This window comes from Phacochoerus africanus, chromosome 4, assembly GCF_016906955.1.
Source record: "Phacochoerus africanus isolate WHEZ1 chromosome 4, ROS_Pafr_v1, whole genome shotgun sequence".
Taxonomy (NCBI): Eukaryota; Metazoa; Chordata; class Mammalia; order Artiodactyla; family Suidae; genus Phacochoerus; species Phacochoerus africanus.
Genome location: NC_062547.1, coordinates 20,381,617 through 20,401,658, shown reverse-complemented (window position 1 = coordinate 20,401,658; position 20,042 = coordinate 20,381,617). Strand labels below are relative to the sequence as shown.

Here is a 20,042-nt window from a genome sequence, read left to right as displayed (position 1 = left end):
GGTACCTCCATACTATTTTCCATAGCGGTTTTACCAGTTTACATTCCCACCAGCAGTGTAGGAGGATTCTCTTTGCTCCACACCCTCTCCAGTATTTGTAGACTTAGTAATGACAGCCATCACATCTGACTGGTGTGAGGTGGTACTTTATTGTAGTTTTGATTTGCATTTCTCGGTAATTAGTGTTGTTGAGCATTTTTTCATGGGCCTGTTGGCCGTCTGTATGTCTTTGGAGAGATGTCTATGCAGGTCTTCTGCCCATTTTTCATTTGGGTTGTTTGGTTTTTTGCTGTTGAGTTGTATGAGTATGAATTTCGGAGATTAAGCCCTTGTTGGTTGCATCATTTGAAACTATTTTCTCCCATTCTGTAGGTTGTCTTTTTTTTTTTTTTTTTTTATGGTTTCCTTTGCTGTGCAAAAGCCTTTAAGTTTGATTAGGTCACATTGGTTTATTTTTGTTTTTATTTCTGTTGCTTTGGGAGACTGACCTAAGTAAACATTTGTAAGGTTGATGTCAGAGAATGTTTTGCCTATGTTCTCTTCCAGGAGTTTTATGATGTCTTGTCTTATGATTAAGACTTTAAGCCATTTTGAGTTTATTTATGTGCATGGTGTGAGGCTGTGCTCTAGCTGCATTGATTTACATGTGGCTGTGCATTATTCCCAGCACTGCTTGCTGAAGAGACTGTTCTTTTCCCATTTTATATTCTTTCCTTCTTTGTCGAAGATTAATTAACTGTAGGCGTCTGGGTTTATTTCTGGGTTCTCTATTCTGTTCTGTTGGTCTGTATGTCTGTTTTTGTACCAGTACAACACTGTCTTGATTACTGTAGCTTTGTAATATTGTCTGAAGTCTAGGAGAGTTATGCCTCCTGCTTGGTTTTTTTCCTCAGGATTGCTTTGGGAATTCTGGGTCTTTTATGGATCCATATATATTTTTGGATTATTTGTTCTAGTTCTATGAAAACTTTCATGGTAACTTGATAGGGATTGCATTAAATCCATAGATTGCTTTGAGTACTATGGCCATCAGTAGCATGGAATATTTTTCCGTTTCTTCAAATCCTCTTTAATTTCCCTGATTGTTTTATAGTTTTCAGCATATAAACCTTTCACCTCCTTGGTTAGGTTTATTCCTAGGTATTTAAGGATTTAGGGTGCAAATTTATTATTTTATTTATTTATTTATTTATTTTTTTGTCTTTTTAGGGCCGCATCCACGGCATATGGAGGTTCCCAGGCTAGGGGTCGAATTGGAGCTGTAGCTGCTGGCCTGTGCCAGAGCCACAGCAACGCAGGATCCGAGCCGCGTCTGCAACCTACACCACAACTCATGGCAACGCCGGATCCTTAACCCACTGAGCAAGGGCAGGGACCGAACCCGCAACCTCATGGTTCCTAGTCGGATTTGTTTCCACTGCGCCATGATGGGAACACCTAGAGTGCAATTTTATATTCCTTTTATAATATTTCATTGTTAGTGTACAGAAATGCAATTGGGAGTTCCCGTCATGGCGCAGTGGTTAACCATCCGACTAGGAACCATGAGGTTGCGGGTTCGGTCCCTGCCCTTGCTCAGTGGGTTAACGATCCGGTGTTGCAGTGAGCTGTGGTGTAGGTTGCAGACATGGCTTGGATCCCGCATTGCTGTGGCTCTGGCGTAGGCTGGTGGCTACAGCTCCAATTCGACCCCTAGCCTGGGAACCTCCATATGCCACGGGAGCAGCCCAAGAAATAGCAAAAAGACAAAAAAAGAAAAAAAAAGAAATGCAGTTGATTTCTGGACGTTAATCTTGTATCCTGCTACTTTGCTGAATTCATTAATCAGTCTATTAGTTTTTTATATGGAGTCCTTAATATCATGTCATCTGCATAGAGTGACAAATTTACCTCATCTCTTCCAATTTGGATACCTTTTATTTCTTTTGTTTGTCTGATTGCTGTGGCTAGGACTTCCAATACTATGTTGAATAAAAGTGAGAGTGGGCATCCTTGTCTTGTTCCAGATTTTAGTGGGAAGGCTTTTCTCCATTGAGTGTTGTGTTGACTGTGAGCATGTCATGAATGGCTTTTATGTTAAGATACGTTCTGTCTATACCCACTTTGGTAAGAATTTTTATCATGAATGGATGTTGGACTTGTCAAATCCTTTTTTGCGTCTATTGAGATGATCATATGGTTTTTTACTTTTGTTTATGTGTTGTATGACACTGATTAATTTGAGTGTGTTGAACCATCCTTTTGAACTTGGGATGAATCCCACTTGGTCATGGTGTATGGTCTTTTTTATGTGTTGTTGGATTCTCTTGGCTAAAATTTTGTTGAGAATTTTTGCATCTATATTCATCAAAGATATTGGCCTATAGTTTTTTTTTTGTTTTTTTTTTTTGGTCGTATCTTTGCTTTTGGTATTAAGGTGATGGTGGCTTCATAGAATGTCTTTGGGAATGTTTCTTCTTCATCCTTTTGAAAAAGTTTAAGAAGGATGGGTATAAGTTCTTCTTTGTATGTTTGATAGAATTCACCTAAGAAGCCATCTGGTCATGGACTTTTGTTTGTAGGGAGTGCTTTTATTACATATTCCATTTCATTTCTAAAGATCAGTCTGTTCAGTTGATCTATTTCTTCTTGATTTAGTTTGGGCAAGCTGTATGTCTCTAGAAAGTTGTCCATTTCTTCTAGGTTATCAGATTTGTTGGCATATAATTGTTCATAGTATTCTCTTACGGTTTTTTGTATTTCTGCAGTCTCTTTTGAGATTGCTTCTTTTTCAATTTTTATTTTTTTGTCTTTTTAGGGCTGCGCCTGTGGCATATGGAGGGAGGTTCCCAGGCTAGGGGTCCAGTCGGAGTGTAGCTGCCAGCCTATGCCACAGCTGCAGCAATGAGGGATCCAAGCTGCATCTACAACCCACACCACAGCTCATGGCAGTGCTGGTTCCTTAACCCACTGAGCGAGGCCAGGGATGGAACCTGCATCCTCATGGATACTAGTCAAGTTCGTCAACCAGTGAGCCATGATAGGAACTCTAGAGATTTCTCCTTTTACATTTCTTATTTTGTTTATGTGGGTTCTTTCTCTCCTCTTCTTGGTGAGTCTGGCCAGAGGTTTATCAGTTTTGTTTATCCTTTCAAAGAACCAGCTCTTGGTTTTATTGATTTTTTTTTTTCGAATCTCTATTTTACTGATTTCCTCTCTGATCTTTATGATTTCTTTCCTTTGCTGACTTTAGATTTTGTTCTTCTTTTTGCTGTTCCTCGTGTTTATCGTCTCTTTTACGGTATATATTTTTTCCTTTAGATCTGTATACTGACTTATTTAAGTGATTGCTTTCCCATTGTGATTTCCTCCATCCTTTTTCTTCCTATTTCTTTTTTATTTAGAGGAGTCCTTTCAGCATTCTTTTAGAGTGGGTTTAGTATTGCTGTACTCTTAGTTTTTGTTTGTTGGAGAAAATCTTTGTTTCTCCTATTTTTTAAATGATATTCTTGCTGGGTAGAATATTCTAGGCTGCAGATGTTTCCCTTTTAGAACTTTGAATATGTCTTGCCACTCTCTCTTGGCCTGTAGGTTTCTGTAGAGAAATCAGCTGATAGCCTTAAGGGAGTTCCCTTATAATTAACTCTTTGTTTTTCTCTTGCTATCTTTAGAATACTCTTCTTAACTTTTGCCATTTTTATTAGACTATGTCTTGGTGTGGGCCTGTTTGGGTTAAACTTGTTTGGGGCCTTCATGCTTCCTGTATATTGATATCTATTTCCTTTAGATTTGGGAAGTTTTAAGCCATAATTTCTTCAAATATATTTTCAATCCCCTTTTCTTTTCCTCCTCCTTCTGGAATCCCTATTATGCATAGATTGGCCTGCTTTATATTATCCCATAGATCATGTATATTGCTTTCATTTTTTTCGTTTGGTTTTCTGTCTGCAGTCCTGATTGCGTGATTTCCATTATTTTATCTTCCAAGTCACTAATTCATTCCTCTGCATTATTCATTGTGCTTTTCAGGGCCTTTAACTCAATTTGTGTCTCTGCAAATGAATTTTCTAATTTTTCTTGGTTCCTCCTTATGTTTTCTAGTTCCTTTCTAAAGTAATCTGCATTACTGTTCATATCTGCTTTTAATTCCTTCATATGCACTCTTAATTCCTTCAGTATTTTCATGATCTCCTTTTTGAATTTGGTGTCTGTTAGACTTAAGAGGTTTGTTTCATTGTTTGCTCCTTCATGTGTAATTCTCCTGTTCTTTTAACTGGGAATGGTTCCTGAGCATCTTCATTTTGCTTACATTTTTCTTATTATGTGAGTTTAGGGAAAACAATTACCGTAGTCTTGGAGAGCTATTTATATGTGGTATTTTGTGTGGGCTTATTATTTATTTTTAGGGTGCTGCAGTGCTTCCAGGGAGAGGGAGGCAGTGTGTAGGGCTAGTAGCCACTGCCTGGTTGTTGGGCCCTTAAAAGTGCAAGGACCCATGGGATAGTGGCACAGGCTGCTCCTAGTACAGGGCCTTGGGAAATGGCAGTGATCCTCAGGCAGGTGTAGGTGGCACCCAGAGTGTTTGGCAGTGGCAGTGGCAGTGGTAGTGCGTGTGCATTTCCAGGGGAGTGAGAGCAACAATTTATGGTGCTCAGTTGCAGTGCCTTCCTCTGTGCTGACCTCTGAGGTAACTGGGGCTGTAGGTGGTGCCTGTTCAAGGATCCCTAATGATGGCAGGCCACACCCACCACTGGAGTTTGAGATGACTGATTTTGCCCCCGAGGCCTGTAGACCACACAAGAAGCTCCCCACTGCATTTAGCCCACACAGGAGGGACTGCCACCCATAGCCTGTGCAAGAGGGGCCCATCTTCCATAGCTCCTGCAAAAGGCACCTTGCTGCCCATGGCCCCGCCCTCTGAGAGTCTGGGTGTGTGCTCAGAGAAAGATGTTCCTATGGAGGTCCTCCCCTTCTCTTGCCCTCTCCAGCAGTGGCACCTTGCTTCCCCTGAGGGCCCAGACCTCCTCCCAGGTTCTCCAGCACTTGGAGCACGCACCCTAGCCCATTCAGCTGTTTCCACACAGCCAACCCTAGTCCTCTCCCTGGAACTGACCTCTGGAGCCTGACTCTCAGTACCCAATCCCCGCCCAGGCATCTCAGGTTGTGGTGTCTTGGGAGGTGGTACCAATGGTTTCTACTTTGCCCTCTTCAGTCCAGCTGCTATGCTTTTCTCTGAGGCTTTGAGGTCCCTTGATATCCACTGATCTCCCCATCAGGAGGCTTCCCAGGGTGTGGGTTCCTTTCCTCTTTCACAGCTCTCTCTCAGAAGTGCTAGTCCCATCCTGATTCTTTTTTTCTCTCTCTCGTTTTCCTTTCATTATACCCAGCTATATGGAGGGTTTCTTGCCCTTTTTAGAGGTTTAAGGTCTTCTGCCAGTGTTCAGCAGATGTTCTGTGTGAATCGTTCTACATGTAGATGGTTTTTTTGGATGTGTTTGTGGGAGAAGGTGAGCACCACATCTTACTCCTCTGCCATTTTGGTCCCATTCTCCATCCTCCTAATTTATCCCTCCCCACCATGCTTTCCCCTATGATAACCATAGCTTGATTTTGAAATCTGTGAGTACAAATAAATTCTGTTGTATAAATAAATTCAAAAAGATAGTGAATTTTAGTAGGAACCTGGGTAAATAGCTTTAATATATTAACTGCTAAATATGGTAATGTAAATCTATATTTACTGGGAAAGAAATCTGATAAAATTTAGGGAGAAATAGAGAGCAGAATGATATAATATCATATATATGTATTATCTGACTTTTGTGAAAATATTTATCTATATATCTTTGTAGAGAAGTTATCCTGACATGATATATATATTTGACAGTAGATATTTCTGAAGGTGAGATTTCAAATAAATTTAATTTTCTTCTTTATATTGTCTATAATGTGTTTGTTTTATAGTAGCATGAATTTAGCTTATAATCAGAAAAAAAGATGTTTTTTTAAGTTGATCTTTGTTAGAATTAAGCAGCATGACAGAAAGGACTAACTTTGTCAATGATACAGTGAACAACTTAACTGCTCAGAAATAAATAGCCACTGCTAATTGAAGCCTTGGTTTAATTTGACAAATTAACGGTTTAAAAGAAGATTTTAACCATAGCTTTGGAAATAGTCCCTGTCTAAAGTGAATACAAATTTATATGGGCAAATTTTAAAAATGATAATTTCATTCATTAGTATATCAGACTTCCTCAGTGGTATAGGTTAGGCTGATTAAAAGTGATGCTTTTATGATAGTGTTGAATCTTTAGAGAGGTGGCATTGAAAAGTACAAGGAATTTTTAGAAGTCTGGGTTCCCTCAGGTTATAGATGAGGAAATGGAAGCCCTAAAAGGGAAGGTGATTTGCTTAAGGTCACACAGCTGGTCATAGCCCTGTCAAGGAATTATTTCTTCCTGATTCCTGGCGGCTTCTCTACTTTACCTCCTTTCCAGATAGTCATCAGTGAACAATGTTGCTTTAGGAGATGGAGAATCTAACAGATGTTAGATGCTGTCAGATGTTAGATCTATCAGATACTTTGGTCAGCAGTGTATAATGTACCTAACATGTACCTGAAAGCATATTAAGTACTGAGGGTAGAAAGAGCAATATAAAATTTTTTGGGGGAATATAGCCATATAATAATTAAACTATATAATAAATGCTAATACAGAAATATGTATACATGAGTGCTATGAGAGCTCAAGAGAAAGATGGTGATTCCAAGAGAAAAGAATCCACTGATCAATCAGGCTTCCTATGTGGGAAGGATGCTTCTAGCCAAGCAAGGCAGGTGTTTTTCCATGAGGAGATTGCAGTCACTGGGTGGGAAAAAACTGTATTAAGTGGGGTCATTTAAGGAGAGGTGAAATCTTGATTGGTTTGAAGACTTTTATTTATGTTTTCTGTCATATTGTCTCTATTTAAATAATCTAAACTTCTGAAAAAAGATTTAAATATCCCATCCCATTTTTAACCTTTTTTGATGAATTATGGCCTAGTATAAGATTTCATTAATCAGTTTTAAACTGCTGGTGGTAACAGAGTGAGTTCCTCATTAACATTGCTTCCATGTGCTCATTTGAATACCATTTAAAAAAAATGGTAGGTAAAAATGTTCATCCTATATGAAGAATAAGTTGCATATGAGGGGTGGAACTAATCTTATAATAGATAGAGGACCAGTGGAAAGTGATTGACTCAAACTTGATTTTGTAGAACTTAAAAATGTTTATATCCTTAAATTGGTAAAGTTTAAAATGTTCATCCTTTATCTAACTTGGCAGTGTAATCATTACCTTTATATAGTGACATTTCCGTCCACTACCATGTGATTTTACTGAAATTACAAAGACAGGGCTCCAGATAAGAGATGTAGAAATTAACAATATCTTGGTTAGAGATGGCAGCAAATGAAATATATGAAAATGAACTTGATGTGATATGTGATTCCATATAGCTCATTTCTAAACACATGGTCAGTTTTTTTCCTACAGTTTCAATTTTGCTCTAAAATGTATTTAATACTTTCTCACCTTCTTAAGTAGAGCAAATTGAAAATAGTTCCGCTTTTCCTTTTTGACTCAGGTCATTATAAACATCCATTTATTGTGCTATGTAGTAATGGAAAGTTGTAGTGTTGTTTGTTCTTTGTGAAAAAACCATAAAGAGCTTTGAGATCTTGTGTATGCATCGTGTCGTTTTTAACCTACCTCTCTAATTTCTGCTACTCTTTGCTCTTGGGCTTATAGCAGCCACTTCAAAATGCTAAAGGTTTTGAAGGGATATTACCATCCCTTTTTACATTGTATATAAATTAGGAATATATAGGCTCCAAATATTGACTCATAGTAGGCCTGGTTTATAGAGGCCTAATAAACTTTTATTGGTTGAAGAGATGTTGTAATATTTTACAGAGTTGTCCAGCATGCCCTCTTTCATAATCTTCTGAGGAGAGGAATTCAAAAGAATAGACATTCAAGCTGATTGGCATTTGCCAGAGATAATTAGCATAAATTCTTAAAATTTAAGAACTTGAAAGTACCTCAATGAAAATATGTCAGGCTATAAGTCTTCTGTAACTAACCCTTATCTGGCAGAGATCCATGCCATTTGCTGCCATGCCAAAAAGAGAAACACAGCTGTTAAACTGTCAGTGGACTCCCTTCCTTCCTTCTACTAATAGTTTCATAGTTATACCTTTTCTTGCTACTGTATCTTTGTTGAAGTAAATGCTCCAAGGAAATGAAAAATACTTCTTCACAGTTGAATGTTGGCCAAATTCATGCTATTCAAATATGGTAAAGCCCTGATTATCTGGTATATTTTTAAACTAAAATTAAGATTATTCTTTAATCATTTCTCTAATGTAAATCTTTGTCTTATTCTTCAGTTTCCTCTTGAAGTTCTCCAAATGTCAGATAATCAGACTGATTGGGTATTGTGGAATGGGAATGTCATATTCCCATGTTCCTTCCCCTTTCCCCAATTTTTTCCCCTAAAACTTCATTTAAATATACTTATTGAGTCACTTATTAAACCACTACCTCTTGAAATCTGGACAGAGTTGCAAAGTATCAGACTTGCTTTGGCTTCCTTTTAAAGCTCTTTTGTACTCTGGCCACTGGCTATAGTTTTCACATTTTCTCCTATAAAAATTTTGCTGTGCTGTAATACATTACAAATAATACATCATATGGTTGTGAATATTATAATGGCTTTCCCTGTCCTACCCACATATGACTGTTAAATATGTTCAAATACAATGAAAAGAGAAGCAAAAATTTCCACCCTATTGACGTACACCTAGCGTTTTGCTTGCCGGCCTTTGCTAAGTTTGATTGATCGATAGAGAAGATTTACAGCTGAGGTGGTCAAGTATAGGCCTTGCTATTATATATTTTTTGTGCCTTTTAAATTTAGAGCCCAGTAAATTCCAATATAGTAAGAAGGCCAGGGAAGCAGTGAAGAGATTTTGTCATAAAAGCAAGACCATGGGAGATGATAATTATCCATCACTGCATAATGCTAATTATGTAGTTCAGACAGTCGCAGTGAAAGTATGAGTAGAAGTTACTCCAGGCTAACATCTCTTTTTTCTCTAGCACCTTTGAGACGGTAGAATGAGCAAAGGCAGAGGAGTTTTATATGCCCTCACCCAACATCATCCAGTTGTTATTGAGCATATTATTCAAGCAGCTCTCAAATGTATTTCATGTTGTTCTTATTCCCTCTTTCTAAAATAGCTCCCATTTACCAAAGTCTAAGCAAGGCTGTTTTCTGCATTTAAAAAAGGTAGCTCTGAAATTAATTAATTGAGCTGATGTCAGGTTCTTTGAGATTACAGAAAAATATTTTCTGTTCAAAGCGGAATTTCCTAAAGAGATGGTATACAGTTTATCCAGGTTACACTATTGGTTAGCAGGAGCTTCAGTTCATCTCTTAGGTACTAAGGCCATTGTCTTAAGTTTTTCGTTGTTTTTTCTTTACTATGAATATATTGTGTGTACATTATAGAAAATTTAAAAATATAAGTGCGTAACGTAAAAGATATGAATGTACATCTCCTCTTAATCCCACTTCCCAAAAGGAATCACTGTAAACCAATTTAGTTTGGTGCATCTACAGTCATGTATACATTTATATCTATAAAAATATATACATGTAATTCCTTAAAAAAAAAATCATAGCATACGCTTTATTCTTTATCACGTTTAGTTTCCAATACATTGTGAATATCTTTCCATGGTAGTAGATCGGTATCCCATTCCATTGGAAAATGGATTTCCCTATTCCCTCATTGATGGACTTAGGTTTGGTGTGTTTGTTGTTGTTGTTGTTTGTAGCTATAGGTACTGTAGTGAGCATCCTTCTATATATCTTTACCCACTATTTAAGAATGCCTGTGGGATAGTTTCTTAGAGTTTGCTAGGTCAAAGGGTATGTGCTTTAAAAAATTTGATATATCTTGTCAAATGACCTCCCAATAGTAAATTTATTAGCCTGCTGCCAGCATTTAAGTGTTCATTTTTCCTATATCTTCAACAACATAGTTACTTGTTTATGATTCAGAAGTGAATTATAAGTCTCAGGGTTATTTTATATTATCTCTGATTTATGGCTTTCCTACAAATAACTTTCAAAAATAGTTGCTTTTCATACTTTCCTTTTATTGCCTCCTAACCTGTTCCAGTATGGAATGTGCTATCAAAGTAAACAATCCCTTTTTTATTAGTAAAGGTGTAAAATATCTTTTAAGGAACTTATTGTTTGCTTCAAAATACTTCTCTTCTTGAATATTTCTTATATGACCAGTGAGGTCAACATATTCACTTCAAAATCTTGCTCTTTCAAGTTGGAGTGTGAGAAACAGCTATTGAACCTCTGATTCCCTTTGCTGAAATTTACATGTGCTCACTTTTGAAGTACCCCTAAAAGTGTTTACTGAGCACACAACACTGATATAATGGTGATTGAATAATTTAAGAGATATTAAAGGAAACTTTAGTAATCCAAACAAATGTTAATGAAATCTGAGCTTTACTTTTTGTTGTTTGTTTGCTTCTAGGTGGATTCACCAATGAACTTGAAGCATCCCCATGACTTAGTCATATTAATGAGACAAGAAACAACAGTTAACTACCTCAAAGAATTGGAGGTGAGGCAAATGGACATGTGATATGCAACTGAAATTTGATGCATTTCACAAGAGCTATTGTGTTCAAAGAAAAACTAAGGCATATTATTTCTTAATTCTTCTGACTTTTATAGGAATATGCTACTTTTAGATCATGTTTTCAAAAAATCTAATTAGAATGCCATTTGAGCAATAGTAAGAGAAACAGACTACCCAAGCCTGGACTTTATGCAGGGTTCTTTTTTCTTTAGGGCCTAGTGTGCAGCCTATGGAAGTTTCCAGGCTAGGGGTCAAATTGGAGCTACAGCTGCTGGCCTACACCACAGCCGCAGCAACTCGGCATCCAAGCTGCATCTGTGACCTACACCATAGCTCACGGCAACACCAGATCCTTAACCCACTGAGCGGGGCCTGGGATCGAACCTGTGTTCTCATGGATACTACTGGGTTCATTACCACTGAGCCACAGTGGGAATTCCTGTGTGATTTTTGACTCATTTTATCTTTGAACAAAGTTTCCATGTGTAAAATTTTCCAACAAGTATGAAGAGGAATAATCTCTGAAGATATTCTGGGAGGAGAGTTTGAGTAAAATATCAAGAGGAAGAATGTTTTGAATACCTTATAAAAGTATAATTTTGTTAATCCCAGGTAACAAAAACTAGCATCTTTCTATTTTGTGTTCATAAGATTGAGGTGAAAAGCATTCATCACTTTGTACCTTGAAAACCTGATATTTGTGCTAATAAAAGCTGACCTTTTTGTTTCTATATTGATTTTCATAAACTGATTTTGCTTACAGCAACAGTATTAACTATTTGAAAAACAGTCCTTTTTTTCCCCCTCATAGAACCTCTGCTTAAAAGTTACAGTGTATATTGAATTCAAATTTTAAGAAAACTTTTAAGTTGTAGAAAAAATAATCTAATTTGCAAAATGAGATTTAGAAAATTATTGAGAATAATAAGAATAGAATCAGAGTTTTTGAGTAGAATCATAAAGATCACCCTTGGAGTCCCACTGCAGCACAGTGGGATTGGTGGTGCCTTAGTAGCACTGGGATGCAGATTCAATCACTGGTCAGGCACAGTGGGTTAAGAATCCAGCCTTGGTGCAACTGCAGTTTAGGTTACAGCTGCTGCTTGGATCTGATCGCTGGCCTGGGAACTCCATGTGCTACGGGGCAGCCAAAAAAGAAAATAGGTAAATAAATATCTTCCTCATTTTAGAGGCAAAGAAACAGATCTAAAGACAGTTGAATTGTGTGATTTCACAAAGCAAGTTATAGCAGAATCAGAGGAAAATGTTACGTCTCTTGACTTAAAAGCTGGCATACAAGTTAAACCTGTAAAAATTCTGAATTTCACTTATATAAATTCAATCTGGTACATCTATCAATAGCAGTAGTTATATATTTCTAAAATTTCTATAAATTCACATGTATAAAGGAGAAGCTTTTTAACACATGTTAATTGTATGTAGGTAGTAGCACTTTAGGAATATCTATAAAACTTGAACATCTCACTACTTTGTTCCTGCCAGTTTTATTACTTATAAATTTAGAAATGCTGATTTTTACAGGTACTAGGAAAATGACAGTAGATACATTTATAGAATTACATGTTTGGAAGGTTGATCTGTTTTTACTTAAACACAGTATTCAAAAAGATGCAATGGTGCAGAAAATAGTTCTTATTTTCAGATGCATAGACAATGTTATATGTATATTGATATCTCTCTTTTTAGGGGAAGTATTATTTAATATAGAGAGGAGACTTAAAATGAGAGTATATGTAGGGGAAAAATGCCATTTACCAAGTGAAAATGCAAATGAGAAATACCGACTCCCCCAATTTTTGTTTAAGGTAGTGTAATGACTTTATACCTAGTACACCCCTTCTGCTTTATATATATAGCAATGACAGGTAGGATACAAGAAATCAAAATAAAATGTAGTCAGGCCTAAACACAAATATCTACATGGACTAGAAATGGAATGGAAACACTAAGTCAGGAATGTGGCTAAAACTACAAACCTGCTTGTTTCCAGGGCCAGGAAATGACTCTATTGTCTAGGGGTTTGGTTCTTTGGAGTAAAGGTGACAGTATTTTGTGCAAGATAAAGGAAGAGAACAAAGCTTACTGCTTGAAGACTGGAAATGGAGCCATTCTGTTTGCAAAAAGAGTCTGGCTGGAGGGAAAAGCTGGAGACAGAATAGAACCTACTGACCAAGAAATGAACTAAACCATTCAGTGGTTCGGTACTTGCATCTTTAATTCCTGAGAACCATTTCAGGGCAGATTATTACTCTGGGGTAGAAACTCCAAACGAAAATTATATGATCTGATTATGCACTTGGGAACTGGATAGAACCTGGAAGCAACTACAGAACTGCTAGATGCAGGAGATGGTCATGGAGTGGTTGGGAAGAGACGGAGATGGAGAGAGGGTAAAGGATGGCTCCCAAAATTTTTGACTTGAGCTGCGTAAAGGGTAGAATTAGTGTTAGCTGAGATAGAGACGGCTGAAGGAGATAGAAACTGGAGAGGAGTTTGGCTTTGGTATGTTATGTTCGAGATCCCTGTTGGGCGTCTAAGTGGAGCCATCAGGTAAGGAGTTGGTTTTTCTAGTCTGGACTCCTGGGTAAAGGTCTGAGTTAGAGATATAAATTTGTTATTCATTAACATAGACTTAAGCCATGAGGCTCATAACACAGTTTATCTACAAAGTAGTGACAACTAGATAGACACCAGAAGACAGTGGAGGAATAGCACCAAAATGTTAAAGCTAGAATTTTGTATTCTTTTAAATTATTCAAGAGTGAGGACAAAGCAGTCTTCTGACACACAAAAACAGTTTACTAACCACGGACCCTCGCTTAAAAAAAAAATTAAAGATGTTCTTCTACAAGATGAACATTGATGAAAAAGTTGCTAAATTGATTGAGTCATTCATTTTCTGTGTTTGAAAGGTAAAACTAAATAAAATTACCAATTTGTAGGTGGGTTGGGGCATGCTAGGTGATTCGTTAAAGCATGTTAGGCTATTTTGTCATGTTCAGAAGGCAAAAATAACTGAATAAATTAAAATCCTGTTGGAAAATTTATGCATATTAAAAATGGCATACATATTAAAAATTTAAGAATATTGCCACCTTTCAAGCAGTCCTGATAAGGAAATATGAATCTAATTAAATCACAGTATAATATGCTTTTCAGAATAACTGGTTTCTTTTGTCATTTTGTGTATTTTATATATTTTTAAATTTTTTATTGATTTTTATTTTTTCCATTGTAGTTGATTTACAGTGTTCTGTCGGTTTCCACTGTAAGGCAAAGTGACCCAGTCGTACATATATATTTTATATATTTAAATGATTAAGGAGAGGAATATAGGTTTTATCAAACTACCAAAGAAATCCGGACACAAAAAAATTAAGAACCTCTGAATTCTACTGTCAATATTCAAGAAATAGAGGACAGAGGAACATGTTAAACTTGTGGGATTCAGTCAAGAAAATCCTGTAGAGAAATAAACTTTATAGGACAAGTGACCTGGTTTTGTTTACAAATGAATTATAAGGATTTGAAAAAAAAGAAGTAGAGTGGTAACCAGTAGGTTAAAAGAGACCTAAGAGAGAAATTGGCCAAATGCAGTGTGTGGACCTTATTGGATTTTGATTCAAACAAACTATATTTTAAAATAAAGAGGAAAGAAACAATTCAGAATTTGAACACACACTGGATATTTGATATTAAGGAATTACTTTTTTTTTGTATGTGATAATGGTGTAGTGGTTTTATTTTATTTTTTTTAAGTGTGCCTTTCAGAAACATACAAAAATATTTATTGATGAAAAATCCAACAAAAAATAGAGTCAAAAAAATAACAATCTATAGTTTCCAAACCTACAAATAAAGTGAAGGCACAGGAAGGGGGAGGAAACGTAGAAAGTATATCAAGCACATGACAGGCAGGAAATGAGAAGAAAATCAAAGGAAAACATAAGATAAACAGAAAACCCAAAATAATGTGGTTGAAATAAATCTGAATAGATCAGCAATTGCAATAAATATAAGCAGATTAATCTCCCTGATTAAAATTAATCCCTGAATTTCCTATTTAGTTCAGCTATAGAGTACATATGAAAAATATGTACTATAACACAAAACCAATGTAGTGATAATTGGATGGAAAAAGTACTTACTGTGCAAAACTAAGCAAAAGAAAGCTGTTATGGCAGTATTTATACAAGTTCACAGTCCGTCATCCAAAATCACTGGGGCTGTATGTAGTTAGAATATAGCATTTCTTTTTTGTTGTTGTTGTTTTTGTTTTTTTTTTTGTTTTGTCTTTTTTAGAACTGCACTGAGGCATGTGGAAGTAACCAGGCTAGGGGTTGAATCAGAGATGCAGCTGCCAGCCTACACCACAGCCACAGCAACACAGGATCTGAGCCACACCTGTGACCTACACCACAGCTCAGGGCAACACCAGATCCTTAATCCACTGAGCGAAGCCAGGGAAACCCACATCCTCATGGATTCTAGTTGGGTTTTGGAACCCATTGAGCTACAATGGGAACTCCGAGCCTTTTCTTTCTTTCTTTCTTTCTTTTTTTTTTTTTTTGTCTTGTCCCAGACTCCAGAATCAGATGTATTAATACTTCTCCAGCAAAATGTATGACTATTCACACTAAGAGAATAAGACTGTAAAATGGCTTTTCATCAGCCTTTACTACCACATAAATTGTATTGCAAAACTCAAAAATCTCAGTGTTTTCAGAATTTTAGATTTTAGAGTGGTTAAAGTATAGTAAACCTGCCTCAGACAAAATAAGAACATAATTCATTAATAGAGATAAAAAGAGGGGCTCCATATTAACAATCACCAAAGGGATATATTACATACCTGTGTCATGGATATGTATAGATTTATTTCAAAATGGCAAAAACTGACAGAATTACATGAAAAATCCATAATCAGAGTAGGAGATTTTAATAGTTCTTTATTAGAAATGGATAAATCCAACAAAAATATAAAATATAGGAGGAAATTAACATACTTGATGTGACAAGAAAAAGAATGTATGCTACGTTTTTCGTAATTGGTCACTACTAGGACACAAAGACTATAAACTACAGGATTTTTTTTTTTTTTAATCATGCAGAACATGTTCTCTGACCACAGTGCAGTCACAGCCAAAAAAATAAAATATACTTGCCCACTGGAAAAAAAGGAGAAAAAACTGAAGTACTTGAAAATTTCTAAATGCATTCTTAAACCATGAGATTTCAAAACTTGCACAGTGAAGCTTATATATACATAGAGGCAAGTTTAGAGACCACAGTGCATTTATTAAAATAAGACAAAAGAAATGAGTTAATTGTTCTACTCAAATTAGAAAGCAATGAAATAAACCTAATAAACGTAAAGAAGGAAATAACAATAGAAATTAAAGACAGTCTTAACAAAACAATAGTTTAAGAAATAAATTAGACAAAACTCTAGCAAAACATATTAAAAAGAAAAGACAAAAAACTGTTAGTATGAAAAAGCAGATATAAAGATTTATTTTAAAATATCATTAAAAACTTTATGCCATTTGAAATCTTAAGTGTAATATAAAGAGTTTTAGGAAAATACAAAGTGTCAAATTTGGGGAAAGGATAAACTCTTTGTAAATGATATTAGAAAAGTGTGCAGAAAAAAATTAGATTCTTACCTTTCTGTACACAAAAATTTTCTACGCAGTTTAAAAACCTGAATCCATTCAGGCTGTTTTAACAAAACATGTTATACTGGGTACCATGTAAACAACAAAAATGTATTTCTCACAGTTCTAGAAGAAACTCCAACATCCTGGCACCAGTATAGTTGCCTTTCTATGACTGTCTCTTTCCTGGTTCACAGTCAATACCTTCTCACCATGTGGAACCCTGGAACCTCTTTTATAAGAGCACCAATCCCATTCATGAAGGCACAGCCTCATGAACTAAGCACCTCTCCAAAGCCCCACCTCCTAATAACATCACCTTTGGTGGTTAGGATTTCACTGTTACCAATTTGAGAAAGACACAGACAATTAGAATATAGCACTAAATATGAAAAGCGAAACATTAACACTCAAAAAAAATAGAATACATTAATATATTTACACATCAGAATAGAGAAGGATTTCTTGAAAAAACAAATCACAATTAAAATAATTGATGAAGTTGACCATTTTAAAAGAAAAACCATCTCGTTAGCAAATGACACCATGAGCCAAATTAAAACATAAGCTACAAGCTGGGAGAAGAGACTCGAAATGCATATAGACTTGAAATGATAAAGAATGAGTTTACAGATCTATTTTTTTCATAAATTTCTATAAATCAATTTTTAAAAACTAACTGGGGGAAAATGGGCAGCGTTGGAAAAGCAATTCACAAAATATCTCATAAACATGAAAATATGTTTAATTTCATTAATGATTGCTTTGTTAAGATGGTCTATTTTATTGCAATATATTATCAACTTTTGTATTGTCAACAAACAGTTTCACAATCTCAGTGCTGTTCTCACAAAGGAACGTTGAGATTCAAGGAAGAACAACCAAACAATATGAGCATTCTTATAGTCTCTCCTTAGATGTGGTACACATCATCTCTATTCATATCCCATTGGCCACAGCAAGTCACCTGGCCAAACCAGAAGTCCCTAGGGCAGGATAGTATAGTTTACCTATGGGAAAACAGCAGGAAGGAAATGAATAATTGGAAACAGATCATTTATTTATTTATTTATTGTGTGTTTTTCGTTTTTATTTTTTTATCACATCTGTAGTTGTATAATGATAAAAACAATCCAGCTTCACAGGATTTCCATCCCACAACCAAAGCACATCCCCCTGCCCCCCAAACTGTCTCTAACAGAGACCATAAGTTTTTCGATGTCTGTGAGTCAGCATCTGTTCTGCAAAGAAATTCAGTCTGTCCTTTTTTCAGATTCCACATGTCAGTGAAAGCCTTTGATGTTGGTGTCTCATAGTATGGCTGACTTCACTTAGCATGATGATTTCTAGGTCCATCCATGTTGCCAAAAATGCTGGTATTTCATTCCTTTTAATGGCTGAGTAATATTCCATTGTGTATATATGTACCACATCTTCTTGATCCACTCCTCTGTCGATGGACATTTAAGCTGTTTCCCTGGCTTGGCTATTAAAAAGAGTGCTTCAATGAACATCGGAGTACATGTGTCTTTGCGAGTCATGGTTTTCTCTGGATAGATGCCCAGGAGTGGGATTGCTGGATCAAATGGGAGTTCTATGTTTAGTTTTCTGAGGCATCGCCATCCTGTTCTCCACAGTGGTTGCACCAATTTACAGTCCCACCAAGAGTGTGATAGGGTTCCTTTTTCTCCACACCCTCTCCAGCACTTCTTGTTTGTAGAGTTTTGGATGCTGGCCATTCTGGCTGGTGTAAGGTGGTACCTCAGAGAGGTTTGGATTTGCATTTCTCTGATCATGAGTGATGTTGAACATCTTTTCATGTGTTTTTTGGCCATCTGTATGTCTTCTTTGGAGAACTGTCTGTGTAGCTCTTCTGCCCATTTTTGGATGGGGTTGTTTGTTTTATTTGGTATGGAGCTGCAGAAGGTGTTTATAAATTTAGGAGATGAATCCCTTGTCAGTTGATTCGCTTGCAAAGATTTTCTCCCATTCTGTGGGTTGTCTTTTCGTTTTGTTTAGGGTTTCCTTTGCTGTGCAGAACCTTTTCAGTTTGATTAGGTCCCATTTGTTTAATTTTGTTTTTACTGTCAGTACTCTAAGAGGTGGATCTGAGAAGATGTTGCTGTCATATATGTCAGAGAGTGTTTGGCCTCTGTCTTCCTCTAAGAGTTTTATGTTGTCTGGTCTTATATCTAGGTCTTGAATCCATTTGGAGTTTCTTTTTGTGTGTGGTGTTAGGGAGTGTTGTAATTTCATTCTTTTCCATGTGGCTGTCCAGTTTTCCCAGCACCACTTATTGAACAAGCTGTCCTTTCTCCATTGTATAGTCTTGCCTCCTTTGTCATAGATTAGTTGGCTGTAGGTGCATGGGTGCAATTTTTTGGAATAGTTTCAGAAGGAGAGGCGTTAGCTTGTCTCTAAATGTTTGATAGAATTCACCTGTGATGCCATCTGGTCCTGGACTTTTGTTTGTTGGGAGTTTTTTAATCACAGTTTCAATTTCAGTTCTTGTGATTGGGCCATTCATGTTTTCTATTTGGTCTTGGTTTAGTCTTGGAAGATTGTACTTTTGCAAGAATTTGTCCATTTCTTCTAGGTTTTCCATTTTATTGGCGTGTAGTTGCATGTAGTAGTCTCTTAGGATCCTTTGTATTTCTGTGATGTCCGTTGTTACTTCTCCTTTTTCATTTCTCATTTTACCAATTTGAGTCCTCTCTCTCTTTTGCTTGGTGAGCCTGGCTAAAGGCTTCTCAATTTTGTTGATCTTTTCAGAGAACCAGCTTTTTGTTTCATTGATCTTTTCTATGGTTGTCTTTGTTTCTATTTCATTGGTTTCTGCTCTGATCTTTATGATTTCTTTCCTTCTACTAACTTTAGGTCTTGTCTGTTCTTCTCTCTCGAGCTGCTTTGGACGTAAAGTTAGCAGCTTGTTTATTTGAGCTTTTTCTTGTTTCCCGAGGTAGGCTTGTATTGCTATAAACTTTCCTCTTAGAACGGCTTTTGCTGCACCCCATAGGTTTTGGAGTGTCGTATCTTCGTTGTGGTTTGCTTCTAGGTATTGTTTAATTTCCTCTTTGATTTCTTCAGTGATCCCTTGGTTGTTTAGTAGCATGTTGTTGAGTGTCCACGTGTTTGTGTTTTTTGCCGTTTTTTTCTTGTTGTTGATTTCCAGTCGTATAGCGTTGTGGTTGGAAAAGACGCTTGATATGATTTCAGTTTTCCTAAAGTTGCCGAGGTTGGATTTGTAGCCCAGGATGTGATCAGTCTTAGAGAATGTTCCATGTGCACTTGAGCAGAATGTGTATTCTGTTGCTTTTGGATGGAAAGTCGTCTGAATATCTGTGAAGTCCATCTGGTTTACTGCATCACTCAGGGTCTGTGTTTCCTTCTTGATTTTCTGTCTGGCTGATGTGTCCATTGCAGTAAGTGGGGTGTTAAAGTCCCCCACTGTTACTGTGTCCTTGTTGATTTGTCTTTTTCAGGTTGTTAGCAGTTGCCTTGTATATTGTGGCGGACCTGTGTTGGGTGTGTAGATATATAAAATTGTTATATCTTCTTCTTGGATTGATCCTTTGATCATGATGTAGTGACCTTCTTTGTCCCTTCAAATAGTCTTCATTTTAAAGTCTCGTTTGTCTGATACGAGTATTGCTCCTCCAGCT

The 20,042-nt window shown here is 36.6% G+C and overlaps 1 protein-coding gene across 4 annotated transcripts in view; it reads left to right on the top strand.

Annotated features, from left to right (window-relative positions):
• Positions 1–20,042, top strand: part of TTC17 (tetratricopeptide repeat domain 17) — a 147,885-nt gene that overhangs the window by 13,629 nt on the left and 114,214 nt on the right. For all 4 annotated transcript variants that reach the window (XR_007134378.1, XM_047775947.1, XM_047775946.1 and 1 more), the window contains exon 2: positions 10,595–10,684. Coding sequence is in view for 3 of the 4 variants with exons in the window: in XM_047775947.1 (XP_047631903.1) it covers positions 10,595–10,684 (90 nt within the window). In the remaining variant the exon portion in view is untranslated. The remainder of the gene's footprint in view (positions 1–10,594; positions 10,685–20,042) is intronic.